Source organism: Bufo bufo, chromosome 9 (assembly GCF_905171765.1).
Source record: "Bufo bufo chromosome 9, aBufBuf1.1, whole genome shotgun sequence".
Classification (NCBI taxonomy): Eukaryota; Metazoa; Chordata; class Amphibia; order Anura; family Bufonidae; genus Bufo; species Bufo bufo.
The window spans coordinates 106432880-106460792 of record NC_053397.1 but is presented as its reverse complement, the minus strand read 5'-3'; the positions used below and the strand labels follow the sequence as shown (position 1 = coordinate 106460792).

The 27913-nt window shown below is 46.0% G+C and overlaps 1 protein-coding gene across 3 annotated transcripts in view; it reads right to left on the bottom strand.

Moving 5' to 3' along the window:
* HMCN1 (hemicentin 1) overlaps nucleotides 1-27913 on the bottom strand; it is a 723834-nt gene that overhangs the window by 465474 nt on the left and 230447 nt on the right. For all 3 annotated transcript variants that reach the window (XR_005774384.1, XM_040408842.1, XM_040408843.1), the window contains 2 exons: nucleotides 25309-25491; nucleotides 22225-22376 (listed from right to left, as the gene is read on the bottom strand). Coding sequence is in view for 2 of the 3 variants with exons in the window: in XM_040408842.1 (XP_040264776.1) it covers nucleotides 22225-22376; nucleotides 25309-25491 (335 nt within the window). In the remaining variant the exon portion in view is untranslated. The remainder of the gene's footprint in view (nucleotides 1-22224; nucleotides 22377-25308; nucleotides 25492-27913) is intronic.

The window sequence follows — 27913 nt, the reverse complement described above, 5'->3', positions numbered from 1 at the left end:
CGATTTGGATGAATCGTGTAAAAATGGTCTCAAGCACCATTATACTGTTGATATTGGCATGGAAAAACCACTAGGGAGGAAGAAGATGGAGGATCACATGACACTGGGAGGAAGTGGAGGGAAGGCTTGTCCTGAATGGCTCAGAGGCAGACAGACAGCCTGGATCAGCCAATTTGAGGAGCAGAAGGCAGCGAGATGCCTAAGCTAAACCAGCAGGTGCACCATAGTCATCTACACTGCGTGCAGAATTATTAGGCAAATGAGTATTTTGACCACATCATCCTCTTTATGCATGTTGTCTTACTCCAAGCTGTATAGGCTCGAAAGCCTACTACCAATTAAGCATATTAGGTGATGTGCATCTCTGTACTGAGAAGGGGTGTGGTCTAATGACATCAACACCCTATATTAGGTGTGCATAATTATTAGGCAACTTCCTTTCCTTTGGCAAAATGGGTCAAAAGAAGGACTTGACAGGCTCAGAAAAGTAAAAAATAGTGAGATATCTTGCAGAGGGATGCAGCACTCTTAAAATTGCAAAGCTTCTGAAGCGTGATCATCGAACAATCAAGCGTTTCATTCAAAATAGTCAACAGGGTCGCAAGAAGCGTGTGGAAAAACCAAGGCGCAAAATAACTGCCCATGAACTGAGAAAAGTCAAGCGTGCAGCTGAGAAGATGCCACTTGCCACCAGTTTGGCCATATTTCAGAGCTGCAACATCACTGGAGTGCCCAAAAGCACAAGGTGTGCAATACTCGGAGACATGGCCAAGGTAAGAAAGGCTGAAAGACGACCACCACTGAACAAGACACACAAGCTGAAACGTCAAGACTGGGCCAAGAAATATCTCAAGACTGTTTTTCTAAGGTTTTATGGACTGATGAAATGAGAGTGAGTCTTGATGGGCCAGATGGATGGGCCCGTGGCTGGATTGGTAAAGGGCAGAGAGCTCCAGTCCGACTCAGACGCCAGCAAGGTGGAGGTGGAGTACTGGTTTGGGCTGGTATCATCAAAGATGAGCTTGTGGGGCCTTTTCGGGTTGAGGATGGAGTCAAGCTCAACTCCCAGTCCTACTGCCAGTTTCTGGAAGACACCTTCTTCAAGCAGTGGTACAGGAAGAAGTCTGCATCCTTCAAGAAGAACATGATTTTCATGCAGGACAATGCTCCATCACACGCGTCCAAGTACTCCAATGCGTGGCTGGCAAGAAAGGGTATAAAAGAAGAAAATCTAATGACATGGCCTCCTTGTTCACCTGATCTGAACCCCATTGAGAACCTGTGGTCCATCATCAAATGTGAGATTTACATGGAGGGAAAACAGTACACCTCTCTGAACAGTGTCTGGGAGGCTGTGGTTGCTGCTGCACGCAATGTTGATGGTGAACAGATCAAAACACTGACAGAATCCATGAATGGCAGGCTTTTGAGTGTCCTTGCAAAGAAAGGTGGCTATATTGGTCACTGATTTGTTTTTGTTTTGTTTTTGAATGTCAGAAATGTATATTTGTGAATGTTGAGATGTTATATTGGTTTCACTGGTAAAAATAAATAATTGAAATGGGTATATATTTGTTTTTGTTAAGTTGCCTAATAATTATGCACAGTAATAGTCACCTGCACACACAGATATCCCCCTAAAATAGCTAAAACTAAAAACAAACTAAAAACTACTTCCAAAAATATTCAGCTTTGATATTAATGAGTTTTTTGGGTTCATTGAGAACATGGTTGTTGTTCAATAATAAAATTAATCCTCAAAAATACAACTTGCCTAATAATTCTGCACTCCCTGTACACTCACCTAAAGAATTATTAGGAACACCATACTAATACGGTGTTGGACACCCTTTTGCCTTCAGAACTGCCTTAATTCTACGTGGCATTGATTCCACAAGGTGCTGATAGCATTCTTTAGAAATGTTGGCCCATATTGATAGGATAGCATCTTGCAGTTGATGGAGATTTGAGGGATGCACATCCAGGGCACGAAGCTCCCGTTCCACCACATCCCAAAGATGCTCTATTGGGTTGAGATCTGGTGACTGTGGGGGCCATTTTAGTACAGTGAACTCATTGTCATGTTCAAGAAACCAATTTGAAATGATTTGAGCTTTGTGACATGGTGCATTATCCTGCTGGAAGTAGCCATCAGAGGATGGATACATGTTCTCATTCTGTTTACGCCAAATTCAGACTCTACCATTTGAATGTCTCAACAGAAATCGAGACTCATCAGACCAGGCAACATTTTTCCAGTCTTCAACAGTCCAATTTTGGTCAGCTTGTGCAAATTGTAGCCTCTTTTTCCTATTTGTAGTGGAGATGAGTGGTAACTGGTGGGGTCTTCGGCTGTTGTAGCCCATCCGCCTCAAGGTTGTGCGTGTTGTGGCTTCACAAATGCTTTGCTGCATACCTCGGTTGTAACGGCTTGAATCAGTCGGCCCATTCTCCTCTGACCTCTAGCATCCACAAGGCATTTTCGCCCACAGGACTGCCGCATACTGGATGTTTTTCCCTTTTCACACCATTCTTTGTAAACCCTAGAAATGGTTGTGCGTGAAAATCCCAGTAACTGAGCAGATTGTGAAATACTCAGACCGGCCCGTCTGGCACCAACAACCATGCCACGCTCAAAATTGCTTAAATCACCTTTCTTTCCCATTCTGACATTCAGTTTGGAGTTCAGGAGATTGTCTTGACCAGGACCACCCCCCTAAATGCATTGAAGCAACTGCCATGTGATTGGTTGTCTAGATAATTGCATTAATGAGAAATAGAACAGGTGTTCCTAATAATTCTTGGGTGAGTGTATATAACAAGTCTGTCTAAATAGTCTGTTCAGCTGCTGACCTGGAAGGGGTGTGCATGGAAGTGTCTGCCAAAAAACGATTATATATACAGTACAGACCAAAAGTTTGGACACACCTTCTCATTCAAAGAATTTTCTTTATTTTCATGACTATGAAAATTGTAGATTCACACTGAAGGCATCAAAACTATGAATTAACACATGTGGAATTATATACATAACAAACAAGTGTGAAACAACTGAAAATATGTCATATTCTAGTTTCTTCAAAGTAGACACCTTTTGCTTTGATTACTGCTTTGCACACTCTTGGCATTCTCTTGATGAGTTTCAAGAGGTAGTCCCCTGAAATGGTTTTCACTTCACAGGTGTGCCCTGTCAGGTTTAATAAGTGGGATTTCTTGCCTTATAAATGGGGTTGGGACCATCAGTTGCGTTGAGGAGAAGTCAGGTGGATACACAGCTGATAGTCCTACTGAATAGACTGTTAGAATTTGTATTATGGCAAGAAAAAAGCAGCTAAGTAAAGAAAAACGAGTGGCCATCATTACTTTAAGAAATGAAGGTCAGTCAGTCAGCCGAAAAATTGGGAAAACTTTGAAAGTAAGGGCTATTTGACCATGAAGGAGAGTGATGGGGTGCTGCGCCAGATGACCTGGCCTCCACAGTCACCGGACCTGAACCCAATCGAGATGGTTTGGGGTGAGCTGGACCGCAGAGTGAAGGCAAAAGGGCCAACAAGTGCTAAGCATCTCTGGGAACTCCTTCAAGACTGTTGGAAGACCATTTCAGGGGACTACCTCTTGAAGCTCATCAAGAGAATGCCAAGAGTGTGCAAAGCAGTAATCCAAGAAAAAGGTGGGACAGCCACTGATGTTTCTTCATTAGAGACAGATTTCATGCGTCCACATTTTGGCAAATCCAACACTGAACCAGTTTCACAAAACTTAGCAAGCAGTTTGCTAACTGTAGCATGGGAGATGGGTGGTCTCGTAGGGTGTCTTGCATTGAAATCTGCTGCAATGACCCGGTTACTGCATTCACCAGACATCAACACAATTTCTATCCGCTCCTCACGTGTTAACCTCAGCGACATGTCAATGGCTGAAACATTTGAAAGATACTCAAGAGAGTCTTTGGATACCATGAGGAGGAGGTTTAGGGGGAAGTGGGTGGGACCTCATGCACAACTTTGTTGTGGTGGTGGTAGTAGTGGCACCTGTAGCCACAGTGGTGGCAGTTTCGGCAGTGGTAGCGACAGTGGCACTCAGGGCAAATACAGAGCAGGGAATAAGGAATGCCAAGGAGCCCACCATGAAATATTACAGTCTTATAAAAGTGGTGTATAGAGTGAGGACTATGATGATGATTGTGTGTTGAACAGGACCTTGGAGCTAGATCGGGTTGCTGACGAGGAGGTAACAGAGAAGGAGGTTGGTGGCATTGGCAGCAAGAAAGAGTAGAGGAAACATACGGCCAGAACTTAAAAAAAAAAGGCCAGGGCAAGTTTTGCTTTAATTATGGTCAACTCAGGAACTAGTGATGTTGCTAATCCTAAGGCCGCAGGCTCAAAACTTATAAGACCTAAGCCAAAACTGGCTGTCACTAGCTCTGTGCGAGTACCTCCAGTCAGTCAATTTTTCTCCACAGTGCCAGAAGACAAAAGTATTGCCGTGTGTGAGATCTGCATGATTATAATAGGCCGTGGGCAATCAAACACAAACATAAGCACCACGGCTCTAATGGACAACATTAGTGTTGAGCGAATCGAAGATCTGAAGTGGAATTTGATCTGAAGTTTAGGAAAAATTTGATTCGTAACAAATCTGAGTTTCCTCCTGCTTTGTGGTAACATAACGTTTTTTTCTAAAATGGCAGCTACACGTGTTACAGAGTGAAAGTAAGAAGCCCGGGAACACCAACACCAATAATGCTGTGCAAACAGCCAATCAGCAGCTAGCCATTTCCTGAGATGTCACACCCCTATAAAAGCCTCATCCCATGCGGTGTCAGCCATTTCACTGTGAGCTGAGCATAGCGAGAGACGTGACAAGCGCTAGGGACAGTGTTCAAGAAGCCTTTAATTGTGGAATATTGGATAGGGAGAGTGCAGGGACAGTGTAGGGAGATCGTATGGAGAGTTTTTATACACTGTAGGGAGAGCACAGGGAGACTGCAGGGACAGTGCAAGGACTGTAATATGAAGCTGAAGGGATCCATAGGAGAAAGCACAGTTTGCATCAATCCCTATGTGGGCCACAGAGCTACAGTATCTAATTAAACTGTGTCCTCCTTGTTTAATGGATAAGCAGTTCTATTAGGCCTTGATTCTCAAATTGGGGTTAATAAGCTGTCTAATTCTACTGTTATTTTTGGTGTCCACCTTGTTTCATAGATAAGCAATTCTATTACGCCTTGATTCTCAAATTGGGTTGAATAAGCTGTCTAATTATATTGTTATTGGGGTGTCCACCTGCCTGTCACAGTAACTGTTTCACTACCAGAAAGGACTAGCTATGCATGTTGCTGCAATGCACAGTTATGTACAACAAGATACATTCTCCCTGCTGACCGGGATATAGCTGATTTAACACGCTTCGTGACTAACTAATTTGGAACTAAGCTAATTTTTTTTTCAATTCAGCGAAGCATACAAATCAAATTTTGGAAAACTTTGCTCATCTCTAGACAACATGAAGCAGCATTACCAGTTACTGTGAAAAAAGAGGAGCGGCCTCCAGCTAGCGCAAAAAGAGTGTCCTCATTCTCCTGGTCTCCTTTGCTCAGCAACCCAGCAAACCATTGGTGTGCAAACCTAGCCGGCATTATTTCTTTAATAAAAACATCCATGCCTTGTACTGTCACATGGATAGGTGGCCAAGAGAGGAGAGAAGGCGCTCATAGGTGAGGGTAAACAGATAGATGTCCCTTCCCCCTAACCAAGATGAGTGAAATTACTCACCTGGTTTGGTTTGCACTGATTGTGGTGCAACTTTGGTGGAGGGAGGTTCGAAGTGTTGAGGTTGTCTGGGTTGGTGCTGCCGAATGGTGTCCGAAACAACCCTGGGCGGGGGCCGAAACCGCCACTTGGGTGGGTATTGGAATATATAAAAACAGGTCTCGTCTGCACTGGATACGTGCGGCGAGCCAATGGACTTAAGGCGCAAATCACAACCCGAGCTTGGATACGAGATTTTTTATTTTGAATAGACGACGCGTTTCGGGGTACTCAGGACCCCTTTATCAAGTCTGCATGTACGCACGTTTGTATACACACTATTTTAGCTACTGTCCAACTACTACTATGAACTTTTGTTTATTTGTACTTTTATATTACTTACACCTTTGATTCTTTTACACTGCTACAGACTACTGTAACAACCATATGTTTTTTCAGACTTGATAAAGGGGTCCTGAGTACCCCGAAACGCGTCGTCTATTCAAAATAAAAAATCTCGTATCCAAGCTCGGGTTGTGATTTGCGCCTTAAGTCCATTGGCTCGCCGCACGTATCCAGTGCAGACGAGACCTGTTTTTATATATTCCTTGTACTGTCACATGGCAGAGAATGTGGGCCGCTGCTTGAAATTCTTGCTATGCGGCAAAGTGCACGCCACCATGGACACCTGGAGCACCTGTCATGGCCTGGGACAGTAGATGACTTTCACGGTCCACTAGGTCAATGTTTTTCTTGGTGAGGCTGCATAGCAGCAGGAAGGCCAGGTCCTACTGATACCTCCACGTTTGTGTAGGTCTGGTTCCCACACCAGCCGCTTATCTGCCTCCTCCACTATGGACATCCTCCCATCCCCAACAACAGCAGGGCAAAGCATTGCTCTTAGAAAGTGAAACATTGCCATGCTATGTTAGACCTGTTCGGCCAGGGTGAGAGTAATCACACAGCTGATCACTTGCTAAAGTGCATCAAGCAGCAAACATCTTGATGCCTCAACTTGAAGCAACAGAGTGTTCTGGCATTGCACTGCTTGATCCACGACATTCCAACTCGCTCAAAGTTGTTTTTCGAAGTCAGGCAGTGGCAGCTCATCAGAGACACCTGTCACGTACTGAAACCTTTCGAAGAGGCCACCAGATTTGTCAGTAGGAAAAACAGTGGTATCAAATGCTCACATTTGATGCATCAAAAAATGTCAAAAGAAGCTTCTTCATCCTTATTTCTTAAAGGTGATCGCGCTGCCAGGTACAAGTAAAGGCTTCTATGTTAGGTCAGATTATAGCAGGCTCTTCTATGCAGCCAAACATCCGAGTTCCAATAGTGATAGTTTCATCACAACCGATCCTTCTGTGGAGGTTAGAGTTTCGTGCACATTGTGAAGTTCCGCCACAAATCAAATCTTTTAAAAGGTTTTATTATACTTACAAAGGAGATGTATAAACGAGCATTAAGCAAAAACATCTACGCTCATGCGTCTGCCCGACCCAGGTTTCGCCTAATTAGCTTCGTCAGGGGCGATAATTGCACCCACATCAGGGCGTGCTTTATATCAGAGGGGGTTAGACACAACAAAACCCCTCCTCTCAAATTTTGTCCTCATTTGAACATCCCAAATATTATAAAACATTACAAATATTATAAAACATATTGTATCTTATAAAATATGAATAAAAACATCTTCCTCTTCATAAAACATTCCATTCGTACTATAATAATACAAATACATAGCATAAGATCTTACAACTTGCCCAGACGCTGGATATCCATTCATAAACTCATCACATGTCCACTCCTGGCCTATAATACAATGCTCCACCCCCCTACTACTTTCATTCAATATCTTCTTACTCCCGGTTTGGTCACATGGTGTCTGGCATCCAATAGGATTATTCTCACTTACTACGCTATGTAAATCCACTGCTACATTGATGGCTCCTCTCCGCTACTCAACTCAACAATGCTTTAAGTCAAACTCAATATTTAGCCCATGGGGCTGCAAGATGATCATTCTAAAGATCCACTCAACTTCACGACGATTAATGCCAGCCACCAGGTCCCCACCACGCCAGTTTTCCTTCACTTTTTCAACACCCATGAATTTTAGACCTTTTGGATCCTTCCCATGAAATTTTTTAAGGCGTAACGATACACTGTGATTTTCAAAACCCTTCTTGATATTTCTAATGTGCTCCTGTATCCTAGTTTTTAATTTACGCATGGTCCTACCTATATACTGAAACCCACACGGACATTCCAGCAAGTATACAACCCCCATCTGTTCACAGGTCACCCTACTGGCTGCCTTGTAGCTGTTGGGGACCCATACTGACAAAGGGGCACATTTATTAAGACCGGAGTTTTAGGCACCGGTCTTAATTACCCTTATATATATATATATATACTCTGGCCTCTACATGCGTTCAGTGGATCCTCTGCCACTTCTAAATGTAAAACAGCTTCCTAGCTGTCTTACATTTCAACCATTTTCTACACCTAAAACAGGCATAGAAAGGTGTAAATGAGAAGGGCCTGCCAGCCCACCCCTCATCTCCACATCAAGCCCACTTTTTTAGACCTGACGTGAGTGGGGAAAAGTTCCAGATTGCTGTTCAAAGAACCTCTGCACCACAATCTGCTCCAGAAATATGTCTGATTTAGGCGTATTTCTGTTTGACCCCCAAAGTTTCTTGGAGAAGTAAGTGTAGGAGGATCAAAATGAGGAGTTACCATTGGAAGAGTCGGTGGTGCAGGAGCAGGAGGCTGATTTTGATGATGATAACGACATCACATGATAGACGGTGCTAGAAATAACTGGCTCTCTGGGTAAGCTGGCAAGTGTAGAAAGCTGTATGCTTGTTTGCTTACGACCTGACAGGAATATGTTTAGCATAAAGCAATCTGATGATTACTGGATAGACATGCTAATAGATCCTTGCTATCAAAATTAGGAATGTTTTCCTGTTGTGGACAAGGAGGCCAAAATTGCTGTATTACCAGGATACACATGCCTGCCAACCACGTGTCTCACCAGAATGCCTCTCTCCGTCCATGCTGAGTCACCCTCCTCCTGCTCTATCTGCTACCCCAAGTAGCAGAAGCCACAGCAGCAGCTAGTTAAGTCTCATTGACATGATGAAACATTACTTTCATGTCCCCCATCAGACTAAAATAAGTCTGCAAACTGAGACGTACCGCCTGAACACCCAGGTTCAGTCCTACCTGGACTGTGGTCTTTCTCTGCCGCATACCATGTTCCCAGACCCTATGGACTTTTGGGCGGGCAGATTGGAACTGGCTCAGTTTTCTGTCTGTTTTGGCTTGTCCAGCCTCCAGTGTCATCTTAGTGAAGGTTTTCAGCGTGGCAGGTGGCGCAATCATACCAAACGGACAAGTTGTCCTCCTTCAGTGTACAAAACATCACGTTTGGCAAAAGAACAAAGCATGGATCCGTGAGGAGTTTCCTCTCAATGAATAGATCCACCATTGCTGACGGTGGCTTCCACTGCTGCAGCTGTTACTCCTCCCACTGCCTTACACAGTACTGCCTTGTCTGTTCTGCTACTGCAGCTGCTACTATTGATGATACATTAGACTGTTACCCCTACACACCTTAGACTTTACCCTTTCCACTTTACCCCTTCCACACTGAACTGCTGCTACAGATAATTTTTCAAGTCTTCTTCATAACAAGTTACTGTTTCTTCCAACACTACCATTGGTATGTATAAATATGGGCGGGCATCTGCCCCCCTTATGGCATAATTTTTGGATGCTTGTGCAGAACAAGCCACTGTTTCTTCAAACACTACCATTGGTGTGTATAAATAGGGGCAGGACCTGCCTCTGCTAAGGTATCATTTTTGGAATGCTTATTGCAAACAAGCCACTGTTTTTTCCAATAACACAGTGTGTTTAAATATCATCTATCCCCAATAAGGCCTCATGCACACAACCGTTTTTTTTGTGGTCCGCAAAAACGGGATCCATAGGTCCGTGATCCGTGGGTCTTCCTTGATTTTTAAAGGATCCACAGACATGAAGGAAAAAGTCATTTTGGTGTCCGCCTGGCCGTGCGGAGCCAAACGGATCCATCCTGATTTACAATGCAAGTCAATGGGGACGGATCCGTTTGACGTTGACACAATATGGTGCAATTGCAAACGTATCCGTCCCCCATTGACTTTCAATGTAAAGTCAGGAGTCCCTATTATACCATCGGATCAGAGTTTTCTCCAATCCGATGGTATATTTTAACTTGAAGCGTCCCCATCACAATGGGAACGCCTCTATGTTAGAATATACCATCGGATTTGAGTTGGATCGTGAAAACTCATATCCGACAGTATATTCTAACACAGAGGCGTTCCCATAGTGATGGGGACGCTTCCAAGTTAGAATATACTACGAACTGTGTACATGACTGCCCCCTGCTGCCTGGCAGCACCTGATCTCTTACAGGGGGCTGTGATCTGCACAATTAACCCCTCAGGTTAATTGTGCGTATCATAGCCCCCTGTAAGAGATCAGGTGCTGCCAGGGAGGAGGGGGCACACCCTCCTCCCTCCCCAGTTTTAAATTCATTGGTGGCCAGTGCGGCCCCCCCTCCCTCCCCTGTATTACTGTACATTCATTGGTGGCCAGTGGGCCCCCCGTCCCTCCCCTGTATTACTGTACATTCATTGGTGGCCAGTGGGCCCCCCCCCTCCCTCCCCCTACTAATTAAAATTTCCCCCCATCATTGGTGGCAGCGGAGAGTTCCGATCGGAGTCCCAGTTTAATCGCTGGGACTCCGATTGGTAACCATGGCAACCAGGACGCTACTGCAGTCCTGGTTGCCATGGTTACTTAGCAATTTTAGAAGCATTATACTTACCTTCGCTGTCTGTGACCGGCCGAGCGCTACTCCTACTGGTAAGTGAAAGGTCTGTGCGGCGCATTGCTTATAGCACAGACCTGTCACTTACCAGTAGGAGGAGCGCCCGGCCGGTCACAGACATCGCAGGTAAGTATAATGCTTCTAAAAATTGCTAAGTAACCATGGCATCCAGGACTGCAGTAGCATCCTGGTTGCCATGGTTACCGATCAGAGCCCCAGCGATTAAACTGGGACTCCGATCGGAACTCTCCGCTGCCACTAATGATAGGGGGGGGGGTTAATTAGGAGGGGGAGGGAGGCGGGGCTGCACTGGCCACCAATGAATGTACAGTAATATTCTGCAGTAATTTACAGACATCATCATCACACTGTCTCCAATGGGGCTCACAATCTAGATTCCCTATCAGTATGTTTTTGGAGTGTGGGAGTCATGGAGGAAACCCACACAAACACAGGGAGAACATACAAACTCCATGCCCCTGGAGCACAATCCTCTGCAGGCAGCACTGCCAACATCTGGTTGGCATGGTAACCGGGATGGGCACTCCCTGTGCAGGAGTGCCAGCTGATACATCCATCACGCTGACATCACAGGCCATGTGACCCCAGGCGCATCATGTGACCAGGAAGCTTTTAAACTGGCAACCTGCTGGCCACAGCTTGCCTCTGATTGGTGTTATTCAGGATCGCCTCACTAGCCTTATTCTGTGTAACTTACTAGTATATTCTGGACCTCTGATTTGGACCCTGACCTTGACCTTGCCTGACAATTTGGACCCTGACACGTCTTCCTGGTTTTGAGCCTGGCTTGGTATTGTATCTGATATGTCTATTTCTGTTTTTCCCTGTCTGTTCTCCTGGTATTGACTTTGGCGTAGTTCTGACTCTGATTTACAGGTCCTGATTCGGTTTAGTATTGTCTCTCTTGGTTTTGACCCAACTTACAGTACAGACCAAAAGTTTGGACACACCTTCTCATTCAAAGAGTTTTCTTTATTTTCATGACTATGAAGGCATCAAAACTATGAATTAACACATGTGGAATTATATACATAACAAACAAGTGTGAAACAACTGAAAATATGTCATATTCTAGGTTCTTCAAAGTAGCCACCTTTTGCTTTGATTACTGCTTTGCACACTCTTGGCATTCTCTTGATGAGCTTCAAGAGGTAGTCCCCTGAAATGGTATTCCAACAGTCTTGAAGGAGTTCCCAGAGATGCTTAGCACTTGTTGGCCCTTTTGCCTTCACACTGCGGTCCAGCTCACCCCAAACCAGCTCGATTAGGTTCAGGTCCCGTGACTGTGGAGGCCAGGTCATCTGGCGCAGCACCCCATCACTCTCCTTCATGGTCAAATAGCCCTTACTTTCAAAGTTTTCCCAATTTTTCGGCTGACTGACTGACCTTCATTTCTTAAAGTAATGATGGCCACTCGTTTTTCTTTACTTAGCTGCTTTTTTCTTGCCATAATACAAATTCTAACAGTCTATTCAGTAGGACTATCAGCTGTGTATCCACCTGACTTCTCCTCAACACCACTGATGGTCCCAACCCCATTTATAAGGCAAGAAATCCCACTTATTAAACCTGACAGGGCACACCTGTGAAGTGAAAACCATTTCAGGGGACTACCTCTTGAAGCTCATCAAGAGAATGCCAAGAGTGTGCAAAGCAGTAATCAAAGCAAAAGGTGGCTACTTTGAAGAACCTAGAATATGACATATTTTCAGTTGTTTCACACTTGTTTGTTATGTATATAATTCCACATGTGTTAATTCACAGTTTTGATGCCTTCAGTGTGAATCTACAATTTTCATAGTCATGAAAATAAAGAAAACTCTTTGAATGAGAAGGTGTGTCCAAACTTTTGGTCTGTACTGTATATTTCCATCATACACTGTATGCCTGTTTTGGTGGATGTCGATCTGTCACTAGTTTATTATTTTCCTCCTGTTCTTCCCTTCTGTAAAGTCCCCTACACTTATTTAGGAAGGGACTGCAGACCAGCTGTGGATCGCTGTCTAGGGTCGGTCGTGAAAATAGGTAGGGATAGTGGGATGGGTGAGTTCAGGGTTAACTGCTCCCACCTGTCAAAAGCTTATAGGGAAGGGGAGAGCAAAAATGTGAGAAAAACAAGATAGAAAAAATATAGAGTTCATGAGTCCTAGGAGACCTCAAAGTGTCATATACCAATTTTCAGACCAGTTAAAGCACATTATATTTGGGTAAAATCGATTCAGACACAAATAAAATTTTTCAAAAACTTTGTTGGATCGGATAGAAAACGAATTTCAAGACGTTCGCTCATCTCTATATCACTACACTTGCAAGGTACAAATTATTACACAAGGTCACATTCAGTAAATATGTGGATTATCATAATTAATAATATTATTAAACGTAAGGAATAAGAGTGCTAGCCAAAGTTAAGTAATTGTGACAGTCAATATAACTCCACTTTCTGTGGTTCATTAGGAAAAAAATAGCAAATGAATGTCAGAATGATGATATTCCTTCAAGGCACACTGCCTTGTCTGTATTCTGGTCCGCATAATACGGATCTAACAAAATACAATTTTTCACTCCCTTCAATCAAAAGGGCTATTCTCATCTGCAAATATGAACAAGAATGGAAATTTGGCCAAGATCTGCAGATCAGGTGCATGGCTCTACAAAGAAAAAAAATCATGTTTGAATGGCCCCCTAGAAATATAAGGGACAGTGTGCCATCTGTGAAAAAAATGGATAGCACAATGAAGAAACATAAATTAGAAAATATATGGTCAGGTACATGAAATCTTATGTAAAATAAATAAAAACTATAGGTAAAGAGCTTTGGATACTGCTCTAGTCATTTTTAGGTGCAAATCCTCTTTAGAAGTCCATACATATCGTATGAGGACTCTGTACAGATTGAGTTGTACTGAGCTGATATCGAGCACCTACAGCAGTCCATGAAGCCCTATTGTAAGACTGTATGCCTCTGATTAAAGGGTTTCTATCACTTCATATGACATAATTAGCTGTCAGACACTAGCGATCTGCTAGTGTCTGCTCTGGCCAACCATCCTACTATAATCACTTGTGGGGCAGCGGTTTAGCTAAAAAACGAACTTTTATAAATATGCTAATGAGCCTCTAGGTGCTATGTGGGCGTCATTAGCACCTAGAGGCTCCGTCTACCTTCATACACAGCGGCCGCCCAGCACGTCCCTCCAGCCCGCCCATGTCCTCCTCCGTGTGACGCAGCGGCCGAATTCTCGCGCATGCGCCGTCCGTGGCTGTATTCGGCGCATTAGAGATGTCTGAGCTCGGAGCGGTCAGACATTCAATGCGCATGCGCCGAATACAGCCGCGCATGCGCATTGAATGTCTGACCGCTCCGAGCTCAGACATCTCTAATGCGCCGAATACAGCCGCGCACGGCGCATGCGCGAGAATTCGGCCGCTGCGTCACACGGAGGAGGACATGGGCGGGCTGGAGGGACGTGCTGGGCGGCCGCTGTGTATGAAGGTAGACGGAGCCTCTAGGTGCTAATGACGCCCACATAGCACCTAGAGGCTCATTAGCATATTTATAAAAGTTCGTTTTTTAGCTAAACCGCTGCCCCACAAGTGATTATAGTAGGATGGTTGGCCAGAGCAGACACTAGCAGATCGCTAGTGTCTGACAGCTAATTATGTCATATGAAGTGATAGAAACCCTTTAACCGGACAGAAAAATAAATCATGATATCAGCTGTCTGGTTATGGATTGAACCCTTTTGTCTACTATGAGCCCAACCAGTATATTCATTTATTCAGCTTGTCTGAGAATTTCTGTCTGATGGAAGCCATTTTATTTCTGCTTCACCTATGTACAAATCATGTCCATCTTCTTAAAGTATTAAGGAGGTTTTCTGGGATATTGATAGATCATTAATATCTGATCGGTTGGAGTCTGACTCCTGTTACCCCCACCAATCATCTGTTTGAAGGGGTTTTGGCGCTCTAGTGAGTGCTCTGACCTACCCTGGGCCAGTAACATCATCTTCATCTTTCACATGGCCCATGTGCAACTTAATCCTATTCAAGTGAATGGGCCTGAGAAGAAATATCATGTATAAGCACTTGGTATACTGTGAGGGGTTTCAGCCACGGCCTGTTCAAATATCTGATCAGTGGTGTAGCCGGGTGTAGAACCCCCACGGATTTGAAAACGATGACCTATATGGTCATTAATAGGGATGAGCGAACCCGAGTTCATACCGAATTTTGGGGTGTTCGTGACACGGACCCGAACCCGAACATTTTCGTAAAAGTCTGGGTTCGGGTTCGGTGTTTGGCGCTTTCTTGGCGCTTTTTGAAAGGCTGCAAAGCAGCCAATCAACAAGCGTCATACTACTTGCCCCAAGAGGCCATCACAGCCATGCCTACTATTGGAATGGCTGTGATTGGCCAGTGCAGCATGTGACCCAGCCTCTATTTAAGCTGGAGTCACATAGCGCCGCACGTCACTCTGCTCTGATCAGTGTAGGGATAGGATGCAGCTGCTGCTGTTAGGGCCAGATTAGGCAGTGATTTAGTCTTCAAAAACAATTAATGAAGTGATCGAATTACAGCTGTGTATCATTCAACCTCTGCTATTTAATTGCTCACTGTTTTAAGGCTGCCCAGAGCGTTTTTCTGTCACTTTTTTCTGGGGTGATCGGCGGCCATTTTGTGTTTTGTCATTTAACCATCAATAGTGTTTTTTTTGCTATATCCTACATCAGGGGCTTGGCTGTGCTTGCTATTTTATTGATGGGTGAAATACAATTGCCAAAATAGCAGTACCCTAAATCTGGTGTTTCAGCTGTGGCTAGCCAATTGTAATACTGTCTGCTGTCTGGCAAAGGATATATTTTTTTCTGGGTTGAAATACAATTCCCTAAATCAGTGGTTTCTGCTGTATCAGGCCAAGTTTAAATCTATCCATAAAAGGGTATATTAGATTGAAGGTGCGGATAGGGTCATTCTCAATAACTTCAAACGCTACCGTGCATCTCCAAGTCTAATTCTGTCCGTAAACGTATACCTGTCATCCAGCGCCTAAATACTAGGCCTACAATTTATATTCAGCTAAATCTGTGGTTACTGCTGTGGCTGGTCAATTTAATTAGTGTCCGCCAAAGCACAGTTTTTGTTCTGAGTTGAAATACAATTCCCAACTTAGCAATTCCCTAAATCAGTGGTTTCTGCTGTATCAGGCCAAGTTTAAATCTATCCATAAAAGGGTATATTAGATTAAAGGTGCGGATAGGGTCATTCTCAATAACTTCAAACGCTACCGTGCATCTCCAAGTCTAATTCTGTCCGTAAACGTACACTTACCTAAATAATTATTAGGAACACCATACTAATACAGTGTTGGACCCCCTTTTGCCTTCAGAACTGCCTTAATTCTACCTGGCATTGATTCAACAAGGTGCTGATAGCATTCTTTAGAAATGTTGGCCCATATTGATAGGATAGCATCTTGCAGTTGATGGAGATTTGAGGGATGCACATCCAGGGCACGAAGCTCCCGTTCCACCACATCCCAAAGATGCTTTATTGGGTTGAGATCAGGTGACTGTGGGGGCCATTTTAGTACAGTGAACTCATTGTCATGTTCAAGAAACCAATTTGAAATGATTCGAGCTTTGTGACATGGTGCATTATCCTGCTGGAAGTAGCCATCAGAGGATGGATACATGTTCTCATTCTGTTTACGCCAAATTCGGACTCTACCATTTGAATGTCTCAACAGAAATCGAGACTCATCAGACCAGGCAACATTTTTCCAGTCTTCAACAGTCCAATTTTGGTCAGCTCGTGCAAATTGTAGCCTCTTTTTCCTATTTGTAGTGGAGATGAGTGGTACCCGGTGGGGTCTTCTGCTGTTGTAGCCCATCCGCCTCAAGGTTGTGCGTGTTGTGGCTTCACAAATGCTTTGCTGCATACCTCGGTTGTAACGAGTGGTTATTTCAGTCAACGTTGCTCTTCTATCAGCTTGAATCAGTCAGCCCATTCTCCTCTGACCTCTAGCATCCACAAGGCATTTTTGCCCACAGGACTGCCGCATACTGGATGTTTTTCCCTTTTCACACCATTCTTTGTAAACCCTAGAAATGGTTGTACGTGAAAATCCCAGTAACTGAGCAGATTGTGAAATACTCAGACCTGCCCGTCTGGCACCAACAACCATGCCACGCTCAAAATTGCTTAAATCACCTTTCTTTCCCATTCTGACATTCAGTTTGGAGTTCAGGAGATTGTCTTGACCAGGACCACATCCCTAAATGCATTGAAGCAACTGCCATGTGATTGGTTGACTAGATAATTGCATTAATGAGAAATAGAACAGGTGTTCCTAATAATTCTTTAGGTGAGTGTATACCTGTCATCCAGTGCCTAAATAATAGGCCTACAATTTATATTCAGCTAAATCTGTGTTTACTGCTGTGGCTGGTAAAGTTATTTAGTGTCCGCCAAAGCACAGTTTTTGTTCTGGGTTGAAATACAATTCCCAACTTAGCAATTCCCTAAATCAGTGGTTTCTGCTGTATCAGGCCAAGTTTAAATCTATCCATAAAAGGGTATATTAGATTGAAGGTGCGGATAGGGCCATTCTCAATAACTTCACACGCTACCGTGCATCACCAAGTCTAATTCTGTCCGTAAACGTATACCTGTCATCCACCGCCTAAATACTAGGCCTACAATTTATATTCAGCTAAATCTGTGGTTACTGCTGTGCCTGTATTAGTGTAATACGGTACCTAAGTAGATAGCCAGATAGTGTTAGGTGCCTGTAAAAAAAGGCCTGAATTTGAATTCAATACATTGGGCCAAATAATTTTTTTCTTATTGTGGTGAACGGTAACAATGAGGAAAACATCTAGTAAGGGACGCGGACATGGTCGTGGTGGTGTTAGTGGACCCTCTGGTGCTGGGAGAGGACGTGGCCGTTCGGACACAGCCACACGTCCTAGTGCACCAACTACCTCAGGTCCCAGTAGACGCCAGAATTTACAGCGATATTTGGTGGGGCCCAATGCCGTTCTAAGGATGGTAAGGCCTGAGCAGGTACAGGCATTAGTGAATTGGGTGGCCGACAGTGGATCCAGCATGTTAACATTTTCTCCAACCCAGTCTTCTGCAGAAAGCGCACAGATGGCGCCTGAAAACCAAGCCCATCAGTCTGTCACATCACCCCCATGCATATCAGGGAAACTGTCTGAGCCTCAACTTATGCAGCAGTCTCTTATGCTGTTTGAAGACTCTGCTGGCAGGGTTTCCCAAGGGCATCCACCTAGCCCTTCCCCAGCGGTGGAAGACATAGAATGCACTGACGCACAACCACTATGTTTCCTGATGATGAGGACATGGGAATACCACCTCAGCACGTCTCTGATGATGAAACACAGGTGCCAACTCCTGCGTCTATCTGCAGTGTGCAGACTGAACAGGAGGTCAGGGAGAAAGACTGGGTGGAAGACGATGCAGGGGACGATGAGGTCCTAGACCCCACATGGAATGAAGGTCGTGCCACTGACTTTCAGAGTTCGGAGGAAGAGGCAGTGGTGAGACCAAGCAAACAGCGTAGAAAAAGAGGGAGCAGTAGGCAAAAGCAGAACACCCGCCGCCAAGAGAGTCCGCCTGCTACTGGCCACCGCCATCTGGGACCGAGCACCCCAAAGGCAGCTTCAAGGAGTTCCCTGGCGTGGCAGTTCTTCAAACAATGTGCTGACGACAAGACCCGAGTGGTTTGCACGCTGTGCCATCAGAGCCTGAAGCGAGGCATTAACGTTCTGAACCTTAGCACAACCTGCATGACCAGACACCTGCATGCAAAGCATGAACTGCAGTGGAGTAAACACCTTAAAAACAAGGAACTCACTCAGGCTCCCCCTGCTACCTCTTCTGCTGCTGCCTCGGCCTCTTCCTCCGCCTCTGAAGGAACGTTGGCACCTGCCGCCCAGCAAACAGAGGATGTACCACCAACACCACCACCTCCGTCACCAAGCATCTCAACCAAGTCACACGGCAGCGTTCAGCTCTCCATCTCACAAACATTTGAGAGAAAGCGTAAATTCCCACCTAGCCACCCTCGATCCCTGGCCCTGAATGCCAGCATTTCTAAACTACTGGCCTATGAAATGCTGTCATTCAGCCTGGTGGACACAGACAGCTTCAAACAGCTCATGTCGCTTTACTGTCCCACAGTATGTTGTTCCCAGCTGCCACTACTTCTCCAAGAGAGCCGTGCCTTCCCTGCACAACCAAGTATCCAATAAAATCAAGTGTGCACTGCGGAACACCATCTGTGGCAAGGTCCACCTAACCACAGATACGTGGACCAGTAAGCATGGCCAGGGATGCTATATCTCCCTAACTGCACACTGGGTAAATGTAGTGGCGGCTGGGCCCCAGGCAGAGAGCTGTTTGGCGCACGTCCTTCCGCCGCCAAGGATCGCAGGGCAACATTCTTTGCCTCCTGTAGCCTCCTCCTCCTACTCGGCTTCCTCCTCCTTTTCTTCCACCTGCTCATCCAGTCAGCCACACACCTTCACCATCAACTTCAGCACAGCCCGGGGAAAACGTCAGCAGGCCATTCTGAAACTCATATGTTTGGGGGACAGGCCCCACACCGCGTAGGAGTTGTGGCGGGGTATTGAACAACAGACCAACGAGTGGTTGCTGCCGGTGAGCCTCAAGCCCGGCCTGGTGGTGTGCGATAATGGGCGAAATCTCGTCGCAGCTCTGGGACTAGCCGGTTTGACGCACATCCCTTGTCTGGCGCATGTGCTGAATTTGGTGGTGCAGAAGTTCATTCACAACTACCCCGATATGTCAGAGCTGCTGCATAAAGTGCGGTCCGTCTGTGCGCGCTTCCGGCGTTCACATCCTGCCGCTGCTCGCCTGTCTGCACTACAGCGTAACTTCGGCCTTCCCGCTCACCGCCTCATATGCGACGTGCCCACCAGGTGGAACTCCACCTTGCACATGCTGGACAGACTGTGCGAGCAGCAGCAGGCCATAGTGGAGTTTCAGCTGCAGCACGCACGGGTCAGTCGCACTGCGGAACAGCACCACTTCACCACCAATGACTGGGCCTCCATGCGAGACCTGTGTGCCCTGTTGCGCTGTTTCGAGTACTCCACCAACATGGCCAGTGGTCATGACGCCGTTATCAGCGTTACAATACCAATTCTATGTCTCCTTGAGAAAACACTTAGGGCGATGATGGAAGAGGAGGTGGCCCAGGAGGAGGAGGAAGAGGGGTCATTTTTAGCACTTTCAGGCCAGTCTCTTAGAAGTGACTCAGAGGGAGGTTTTTTGCAACAGCAGAGGCCAGGTACAAATGTGGCCAGACAGGGCCCACTATTGGAGGACGAAGATGAGGAGGAGAATGAGGATGAAGCATGTTCACAGCGGGGTGGGACCCAACGCAGCTCGGGCCCATCACTGGTGCGTGGCTGGGGGGAAACGCAGGACGATGACATACGCCTCCCACAGAGGACAGCTTGTCCTTACCTCTGGGCAGCCTGGCACACATGAGCGACTACATGCTGCAGTGCCTGCGCAACGACAGCAGAGTTGCCCACATTTTAACGTGTGCGGACTACTGGGTTGCCACCCGGTACAAAGACAATGTGCCCACCTTACTTCCTGCACTGGAGCGTGATAGGAAGATGCGCGAGTACAAGCGCACGTTGGTAGACGCGCTACTGAGAGCATTCCCAAATGTCACAGGGAAACAAGTGGAAGCCCAAGGCAGAGGAGGAGCAAGAGGTCGCCAACGCAGCTGTGTCACGGCCAGCTCCTCTGAGGGCAGGGTTAGCATGGCAGAGATGTGGAAAAGTTTTGTCACCACGCCACAGCTAACTGCACCACCACCTGATACGGAACGTGTTAGCAAGAGGCAGCATTTCACTAACATGGTGGAACAGTACGTGTGCACACCCCTCCACGTACTGACTGATGGTTCAGCCCCATTCAACTTCTGGGTCTCCAAATTGTCCACGTGGCCAGAGCTAGCCTTTTATGCCTTGTATTCAGCACGGCAAGGGGCGTCATTACAGACAAACGCAGCCGCCTGTCCACAGCCATAAAAATGAACCAGGCATGGATCCCACAGGACCTGTCCATCCCTTGTGCAGATTAGACATTTATAACTACATCCCATAACAATATATTCTTGTACTCCAGGGCACTTCATTCAATTGTCTTTTTTTAATTTTACCATTATATTGCGGGGCAACCCAAAGTTGAATGAACCTCTCCTCCGTCTGGGTGCCGGGGCCTAAATATCTGACAGTGGCCTGTTCCAGTGGTGGGTGACATGAAGGCTGATTCTCTGCAATGGGACCATTCTCCTCTGTCTGGGTGCCGGGGCCTAAATATCTGACATTGGCCTGTTCCAGTGGTGGGTGACATGAAGCCTGATTCTCTGCAATGGGACCTCTCTCCTCTTTCTGGGTGCCAGGGCCTAAATATCTGACAGTGGCCTGTTACAGTGGTGGGTGACATGAAGCCTGATTCTCTGCAATGGGACCTCTCTCCTCTGTCTGGGTGCCGGGGCCTAAAAATATCTGACAGTGGCCTGTTCCAGTGTTGGGTGACATGAAGCCTGATTCTCTGCTATGACATGAAGCCTGATTCTCTGCAATGGGACCTCTCTCCTCTGTCTGGGTGCCGGGGCCTAAAAATATCTGACAGTGGCCTGTTCCAGTGTTGGGTGACATGAAGCCTGATTCTCTGCTATGACATGAAGCCTGATTCTCTGCTATGGGACCTCTCTCCTCTGTCTGGGTGCCGGGGCCTAAAAATATCTGACAGTGGCCTGTTCCAGTGTTGGGTGACATGAAGCCTGATTCTCTGCTATGACATGAAGCCTGATTCTCTGCTATGGGACCTCTCTCCTCTGTCTGGGTGCCGGGGCCTAAACATATCTGACAGTGGCCTGTTCCAGCATTGGGTGACATGAAGCATGAGTCTCTGCTATGACATGAAGCCTGATTCTCTGCTATGGGACCTCTCTCCTCTGTCTGGGTGCCGGGGCCTAAAAATATCTGACAATGGCCTGTTCCAGTGGTGGGTGACATGAAGCCTGATTCTCTGCTATGACATGAAGCCTGATTCTCTGCTATGGGACCTCTCTCCAATTGATATTGGTTAATTTTTATTTATTTTATTTTTATTTTTATTCATTTCCCTATCCACATTTGTTTGCAGGGGATTTACCTACATTTTGCTGCCTTTTGCAGCCCTCTAGCCCTTTCCTGGGCTGTTTTACAGCCTTTTTAGTGCCGAAAAGTTTGGGTCCCCATTGACTTCAATGGGGTTCGGGGCGAAGTTCGGGTCGAGTTCGGATCCCGAACATTTCCGGGAAGTTCGGCCGAACTTCTCGAACCCGAACATCCAGGTGTTCGCTCAACTCTAGTCATCAATATTGTACTCTCGGAAAAACCCCTTTAAATGTAGGCTCAGAAAACTATACAGCATTATCTTAGATTTATGTATGGGCATTTTTGTTTTTTACAATACAGATAGAATAGAAGACAAAAATACCTGAATTCCACCACTGAAACTGGAGACAGGTCTGCCATCTTTTAGCCATGTCAAACCAGGTGCTGGAAAGCCTGTGGCTTCACATTCTAGTCTCACAGGATTGTTGACAATCACAATGATGGGTTCATTAGAACCAAAAATGGAAGGTGAAACTGTAAGAGAACACAATTATTGTCTTTAGCATGTCTTTTATTCCAGTAATGACACATTGGATACAGAGGATTTTACATTTCTTGTGATTCCTCCGCAGACATTTCAGCAGATGCAAAACGTTTTACTCCTAACTGTGGTACATACTCCACTCAAAGTGGGGGAAAGTGGAATTCCCTAAAATGTTACTAAAAAATGATCCTACATTTGGATGGATCACTTTGGGTTTATGTGCTAGTGGATACATGCTGGAACTGAAATATTCATACAGCCAGGTCCATAAATATTGGGACATGGACACAATTCTAACATTATTGGCTATATACACCACCACAATGGATTTGAAATGAAACAAACAAGATGTGCTTTAACTGCAGACTGTCAGCTTTAATTTGAGGGTATTTACATCCAAATCAGGTGAACGGTGTAGGAATTACAGCAGTTTGCATATGTGCCTCCCACTTGTTAAGCAACCAAAAGTAATGGGACAGAATAATAATCATAAATCAAACTTTCACTTTTTAATACTTGGTTGCAAATCTTTTGCAGTCAATTCCAGCCTGAAGTCTGGAACGCATAGACATCACCAGGCGCTGGGTTTCATCCCTAGTGATGCTCTGCCAGGCCTCTGCTGCAACTGTTTTCAGTTCCTGCTTGTTCTTGGGGTATTTTCCCTTCAGTTTTGTCTTCAGCAAGTGAAATGCATGCTCAATCGGATTCAGGTCAGGTGATTGACTTGGCCATTGCATAACATTCCACTTCTTCTTTCCCTTAAAAAACTCTTTAATTGCTTTTGCAGTATGCTTTGGCTCATTGTCCATCTGCACTGTGAAGCGCCGTCCAATGAGTTCTGAAGCATTTGGCTGAATATGAGCAGATAATATTGCCCAAAACACTTTAGAATTCATCCCGCTGCTTTTGTCAGCAGTCACATCATCAATAAATACAAAAGAACTAGTTCCATTGGCAGCCATACATGCCCTCGTCATGACACTACCACCACCATGCTTCACTGATGAGGTGGTATGCTTAGGATCATGAGCAGTTCCTTTCCTTCTCCATACTCTTCTCTTCCCATCACTCTGGTACAAGTTGATCTTGGTCTCATCTGTCCATAGGATGTTGTTCCAGAACTGTGAAGGCTTTTTTAGATGTTGTTTGGCAAACTCTAATCTGGCCTTCCTGTTGTTTACAGCTTGTGGTGAACCCTCTGTATTCGCTCTGGTAAAGTCTTCTCTTGATTATTGACTTTGACACACATACACCTACCTCCTGGAGAGTGTTCTTGATCTGGCCAACTGTTGTGAAGGGGGTTTTCTTCACCAGGGAAAGAATTCTTCGGTCATCCACCACAGTTGTTTTCCTGTTCTTCCGGGTCTTTTGGTGTTGCTGAGCTCACCGATGCGTTCCTTCTTTTTAAGAATGTTATAAAAAGTTGTTTTGGCCACGCCTAATGTTTTTGCTATCTCTCTGATGGGTTTGTTTTGTTTTTTTTCAGCCTAATGATGGCTTGCTTCCCTGATAGTGACAGCTCTTTGGATCTCATCTTGATAGTTGACAGCAACAGATTCCAAATGCAAATAGCACACTTGAAATGAACGCTGGACCTTTTATCTGCTCGTTGTAATTGGGATAATGAGGGAATAACACACACCTGGCCATGCAACAGCTGTGAAGCCAATTGTCCCATTACTTTTGGTCCCTTAACAAGTAGGAGGCACATATACAAACTGTTGTAATTCCTACACCGTTCACCTGATTTGGATGTAAATACCCTCAAATTAAAGCTGACAGTCTGCAGTTAAAGTACATCTTGTTAGTTTCATTTCAAATCCATTGTGGTGGTGTATAGAGCCAAAAAATTTTGAATTGTGTCGATGTCCCAACATTTATGGACCTGACTGTATATTCTTCACATGGCTCAAAAGTAAAATTTTTTCTTCTAACGTCTTTCCAGATGCTCAAAATGACACAAAACTGAATCCATTTATCATTAGTTTATGTTGGAAACGCAAACATTTTACTCCTGTACCATACCTCCCAACTTTCTAAAAGAACAAACAGGTACACATCGTGCGGCGCGCAAAGCACGGAGCTGCAAATTTTTTCCACACTAGGCCATGCCTCTAACTCCACCCAAAACATAGCTATGCACCTAATCACTAACAGTCCTCTTAATGCCCCAACATAGTAATTATTCCTCCTTCATGCCACCGAACAGTTTTTATGCCCACATTGTGCACCCTCACAGAATTATGCCCAGCTGTGCCTCCAGTAATATGCCCAGTTATGTGCCCCCAGTAATATGCCCAGCTGTGTCCCCAGTTATGTGCCCCCAGTAATATGCCCAGCTATGTGCCCAAAGTAATATGCCCAGTTATGTGCCACCAGTAATATGCACAGTTATGTGCCCTCAGTAATATGCCCAGCTATGTGCCCCCAGTAATATGCCCAGCTATGTGCCCCCAGTAATATGCCCAGCTATGTTCCCCCAGTAATATGCCCAGCTGTGCCCCCAGTAATATGCCCTGTTATGTGCCCCTCACAGAAAGTTTAAAAAATAAACACCACATACTTACCTTGTTCCTAGCAGCAGCACATCGGCTACTCTGGTCTATGAAGGAGGCGGAGCTGAGGCTGACTGCAGGTTGTCCCCGCCCCCACACAGACCAGAGGTGTGGAGAGTTGTCAGGGGGAGGGATGATGGAGAAGGGAGATGATGACGGCTCTCTGCTTCATCATAATACAGGCAACTGTCTCTGCTTCCTATGGAAACGGGCACAGCTGCCAGAAAGCAGGGCATACCTTCCCCGTACCGGGACAGTGGGACAGATACTGAAATCCGGGACTGTCCCACTGGATCAAGGACAGTTGGGAGGTATGTAGTTCTAGTCTAATCCCCAGGCTGTGACAAAGAATGTGAGATGTACTTACCATGCACTTGCAGGACATATGTCAGATCTGCAGATCCTGCTATGCTGCTGGCTACACATTTGTAAACACCAGCATCAAATGGTTGTGCGCTTGTGATATGTAGTTTTTGCCCTCCGTCTGAGATGGTCACTGATGGTTCGTCTGTGGCTATGATCGGATGGTTATCTTTTGACCAGGTCAAAACTTTGATGAAAAACAAAGCAGAAAATAGCTGTAAGGACAGTGAGACTATGAAACTCTCTGAAGTTGTCATGGCAAATTCATTGGACAAGGTCAAAGTTTCTTAAAAGCAGGCCTTTTTTTCTGGCGGAACGCCCCGGGACGACGTTCCGCCACCTATTTTCTGCCGATTCGCCCCGCCCCCCTTACTGCAGGGCAGTTTCTTGGGGCGGGCGGGCCGGGCAGCCGCCCGGGGCGCTGTCAGAAGGGGGGCGCCGGTAGGGCACAGCAGGAGATGAGCATTGCGCTTCCATTGTGGAAGCGCTCATTCATCTCCAAAGTCATCTCATCTGTATCGCCGTCCTCAGGACGGCAATACAAATGTCTGTAATGCGGCAGGGCAGGGAGAGGTGTGTCCCCTCCTTGTTCCTCTGATAGGCTGCCAGCACTAGGCCGGCAGCCTATCAGAGGCCGGTGCAGGCGGTGCGATGACGTCATTGCGTCGTCTGAGCCAGCGAGGGACACAGGCCGGAAGAGGCCTGCATCGCATCCTGGAGGAGGTAAGTAAGTATAAGTTTATTATTATTTTTTTATATGTAAAAATGACAATCCTGGCACATAAGGGGGGCTACTGGCTACTGGCACATAAGGGGGGCTGCTGGCACAGACATAAGGGGGGCTGCTGGCACAGACATAAGGGGGGCTGCTGGGCTGGAACAGACATAAGGGGGGCTGCTGGCACATAAGGGGGGCTACTGGCACATAAGGGGGGCTACTGGCACATAAGGGGGGCTACTGGCACATAAGGGGGCTACTGGCACATAAGGGGGGCTACTGGCACTTGATAGGGAGGCTACTGGCACTTGATAGGGGGGCTACTGGCACTTGATAGGGGGGCTACTGGCACTTGATAGGGGGGCTACTGGCACATGATAGGGGGGCTACTGGCACATGATAGGGGGGTACTCAGGCTACTGGCACATGATGGTGGGGTCTCTTATTACTGGCACATGATTGGGGGGCATCTATGGGGGCACATCTTACTGGCACATGATATGGGGGCACATCTTACTGGTACATGATTGGGGGGCATCTATTGGGGCACTTATTACTGGCACATTATTGGGTGGCACTATAGGGACATCTACAGAGGCTAAAGAGAAGGGGTATTTTATATGGGGGCTCTGTATAGGGGCATTTTATACTGGGAGGGAGGGAAGGGGCCAGGCTGCGCTGCCCATGTGTGGACCAGGGCGGCGGCGGCCGCGGGCACTGGCAGCCTGGCTGTCACGACCGTCACTGGCAATTTTACTTGCATCCCTGTTCTCTAAAGGGGCGGTTTTAGCGGGCGGTCCTAGGGGTGGGTAGGGGCGTGGCCAGGGGAGGGGGGGGGGTGAGTTCCACCACCTTTTCTCTGAGAAAAAAAGCCCTGCTTAAAAGTACTTGGGCCTTATCGACTAAGCATTTTTTTCATAATCCTATTCTGTTTTAGTTTTCCTTTAATGTAGTCATATGAGGGCTATTCTGAGGGACAAGTTACAGTCTTTAATGGCACCAACTCAATAATGACCTTTTATTAACTCCATCTAGGGGGAATGGAAATAACTGCAATTCCGCTATTGTCCTTCTTAAAGGGATTCTGTCACCAAGTTTTGGGCTATAGAGCTGCGGACATGCACGGCTAGATCGCCGCTAGCATGTCCGCAATATACCTGTCCTATAGGGCTGTGTGCTTTTATTTTCTTTAAAAAAGGATTTTAGAGATATGTAAATTAGTCTTGTAGGAGCCCAAGGGGCTATACGAACCTTCCTGTGCCCAGCCACGCCCACCTGTGAAGGAGTCCAGCACCGCCTATGTCCTCCGAATCTCCTCCTTTCATCACCGATAGATTGCCGTAATCTCGCGATGCGCATGCGCAGTGCCGGGATAGTGTTCCTTCCCTGTGCTGGCATCAGCCTCAGGGAAAGAACTGCGAGAGCTTGCGCATCGCGAGATTACGGCAATCTATCAGTGATGAAAGGAGGAGATTCGGAGGACATAGGCGGTGCTGGGCTCCTTCACAGGCGGGCGTGGCTGGGCACAGGAAGGTTCGTATAGCTCCTTGGGCACCTACAAGACTAATTTACATATCTCTAAAATCCTTTTTTAAAGAAAATAAAAGCACACAGCCCTATAGGACCGGTATATTGCGGACATGCTAGCGGCGATCTAGCCGTGCATGTCCGCATCTCTATAGCCCAAAACTTGGTGACAGAATCCCTTTAAATGTCAAATTTTGCTGCGTTAACATTGCAGCATAAAGAACATGGTAAATTTATTCTCTGGGTCAGGCCTCATGCACACGACCGTTGTTGGGTTCCGTGTCCGTTGTTCCGTTTTCCGTGATTTTCTTCGGACCCATTGACTTTCAATGGGTCCGTTGAAAACTCGGAAAATGCACTGTTT